The 2,867-nt window shown below is 39.2% G+C and overlaps 1 protein-coding gene across 1 annotated transcript; it reads right to left on the minus strand.

Annotated features, from left to right (window-relative positions):
* Positions 1-6: 6 nt before the first annotated feature.
* On the minus strand, positions 7-2,509 carry LOC103375370 (uncharacterized). The gene is made up of 4 exons (XM_008305629.1): positions 2,167-2,509; positions 1,531-1,609; positions 441-534; positions 7-360 (listed from the first exon to the last, which is right to left on the minus strand). Exons 1-4 carry the CDS (start codon positions 2,477-2,479, stop codon positions 196-198), a joined length of 651 nt encoding a protein of 216 aa, XP_008303851.1. The 5' UTR covers positions 2,480-2,509; the 3' UTR covers positions 7-195.
* Between the last annotated feature and the right edge of the window lie 358 nt (positions 2,510-2,867).

A 2,867-nucleotide genomic window follows, 5' to 3' on the forward strand; every position in this document is an offset into this window, starting at 1 on the left:
AACCTGAGCATATTCACACTCTGCTTCCTTCCTCACATTTCTAGGCTCCACTTCATCATACAGGTTTCCCATCTCCAGTGCATTGCTCATAGAATCTCTGCCAACGTCCTCCCCCATCCACTTCTCCTCCTCCAGATAGGAACCACCACATGGATTCATGTTAGCAGAGTCTTCTATCTTCTTACTCTTGCTCTTCTAAGACACACTAGAGTAAATTCCGTCACTCTCTTTTGCATTGTTTGGCCCAGAGCTTGGCACCGCGGTGCCAGTCAGCTTAGACATAGTTGGAGGGTCGGCAGCATCTGGTGGTCTCAGCCCTTTGGTGTTGACATACATGTCCTCTCCTGTTGTGTTTGGAAGCTACAATTAAAGAGAAAACATCAGTGGAACAAATAATACAGGTTAAGGAATTAATCCCTGTCTAATATAAGTCAAAGTACCTCATCTGCCTCTTTGAATAGAATTTGGCTCGAAGCAACTCGACTCATTTCACATGTGAGGTGACTGTTGGGGTTATGGCGATTCTTCAGAGCCCTGAAAAACACAGTAGAACATGCAGCATAAATGGGTTTATTTGATTTACGTTTGTTTTTCTCACTGTCCATTTGTTTGTCCACTGGATGAGTAACTGAGATAACTGAGTTAAAAGTAGAATAAGTAGTCCTGCCAGGTGTTAGTGGGCTTCTATTCTCTCTTCTGAATTACGTCATCATACTATAAAGTGAGTGTACGTCTCACTTCCTGTTAGCTGGCGTCTGCAATTGTGGCGGCTGCTCTGCTTACAACATATTTGTTTATAATGTTTGCACAGATAAGGATCAGCCTTTGGTTTTAGTTTTGACTATTTTAACTGTGTGTAGAGCAGGATTCATCTGTTGTGCCTTCGTTGATGAATCAGGCGACTGATCATGCCAAATGAAGTTCATTTTATTTACATTTCTTAATTGGCTATTAAAGACATGACATGATTTGTTTCTTGTATTAAATATGAAGTTGTTTCAGATTGTGATTTTCTTTGTGAGATTAGTTTATTTGTTTGAGCTGCAGCTACACCACTGCTTACTCTGCTTGTAGACAGTTGACTGACTATCAGATATAGTTGATAAGTTTTTTTGTATTAACATCAGTTGGTAGAAATCTGTTTCCACTTTCACATTAAAAAGTCTTTTTGTACGTTCTCGTCAAAGAAGTCAAATTATATTGACTTTTATTAAATATGGAAAAGTAATTAAAGGGGTTAAACATCCAAGGGGAGGTGAATACTTTTCATAAATACAGTATTTATGGTGCTGATGCAAAGTTCTGACTGATATGAAACCTAGAGTTACCCACTAGTGTTGCCAATAATGAATTAAGAGTCCGTTTGTTTTTAATAGTCTTTGCGTTGTTGTGTCTGTCCACAAAATGACCTGTGTTCATGAATGTTGACTTCACAGCAGCACTTTCACACAATTAACTTGTTGCCTTTCGCCAGAACCTTCTCCATGTACTGTAGTCTTTATCTTAGTGTCTCAAAAGCTGTTAACTTACCTGATAACACACAGCAGAGCACACACTAGTATGATCAAAATGGCAATCACGGTGCTGCACATGAGGAGCAGCGCTTGATCTGGAACATAAAATTGAAGATGAAGATATAATTCAGACATACAGTTCTGATAAAAGTGTGGATAGCCTGCATGAACCAGCTTTAACATACTGTGACTTCTTGTCTTGTTTTTGTCACTACCTACGTATGATTTTTCTTTTATCAAGACAGGTATATGTGAGTGAGTGAGTGGCATTGTTGTTTTTTATTTCTTTGCTTTTCTTGGGTCAGAAAGGTCTCCAGTGTACTGTTTTATACAACAATATTTACTTACACTGGCCTGCATATAAGATGGTATATTAGCAATGACACATGAGACCACTGCTGGTTCAACCTTCTAAAACAACCAACAAGCAGTAAAGGCATCATGTAAGGTCTCACTGCACCTCTACTTTCTGTAAGGAGCTACAGAGCTGTTTGCTTCACTGGAAGTGTATTACAACTGGCCTGAACCAACACACCAACTGTTCACATTAGTCAGAGAGGACGTTAAATCTATTGCTAGGAAACACAAAAATGATGGTGAGGTAACTGACAGCTTCCAGCTAACTATTACAAGAAGTACATATAGAACAGACCGTGACTTTCAGCACATGCTTGATGCTCAAGGCTGAAATGTTGACTGGCAGATCCAAGAGAGTTGAAGCTGAGACAGGTCAAGGTTGAATGATACATCTCTTGAGGTTGATTCCCAGTGATGATGCTCCTCAGACCTTTGTCATTCTTTAGACGTTCACTGATGATCACAAACTCAGACTGATTGACAGGTAAACCATTCAAATACCAGTGGAAAGCAGGGAAAGGATTTCCCACAGCCTCACAGGAACAGTTGATCCGGCCTGCAGTTTTGGTGCAATCAGATGATGGCAGGATCTGTGGAGGAACTGACATCAAAGTAGACGAAAGAGTCAATGAAAGTCAATCAAATTTGCCAAAATGAAAAAAAAAGACGTACAAAATGGTTGTTTACAAGTTATGAGTAAAAACTAAGTGAAGTGAATCAGAGAAGAGAATCAAGATACAAAATGAAATCCTTTTGAATCATGTGATACAAACAATATGACTGAATACCAGCTGGATGCTCATTTTTAAGTTGACATAAAAAGAACTGTTAATTTTAGAAGTCTAAATGAATAAAGCATCTGTTTTAAAGTCTCCTGACCTTTGGTAGCTCTGCACCAGGTGTAGTTCCTTCCTGCTGTCTTGGCATTGCTACTGCATGTCTGAATAATGTTGTACGTATAAGATGACTGACTTCATCCTATGCAATGTGCTCAAG

Source organism: Stegastes partitus, unplaced genomic scaffold (assembly GCF_000690725.1).
Source record: "Stegastes partitus isolate 25-593 unplaced genomic scaffold, Stegastes_partitus-1.0.2 Scaffold2567, whole genome shotgun sequence".
Classification (NCBI taxonomy): Eukaryota; Metazoa; Chordata; class Actinopteri; family Pomacentridae; genus Stegastes; species Stegastes partitus.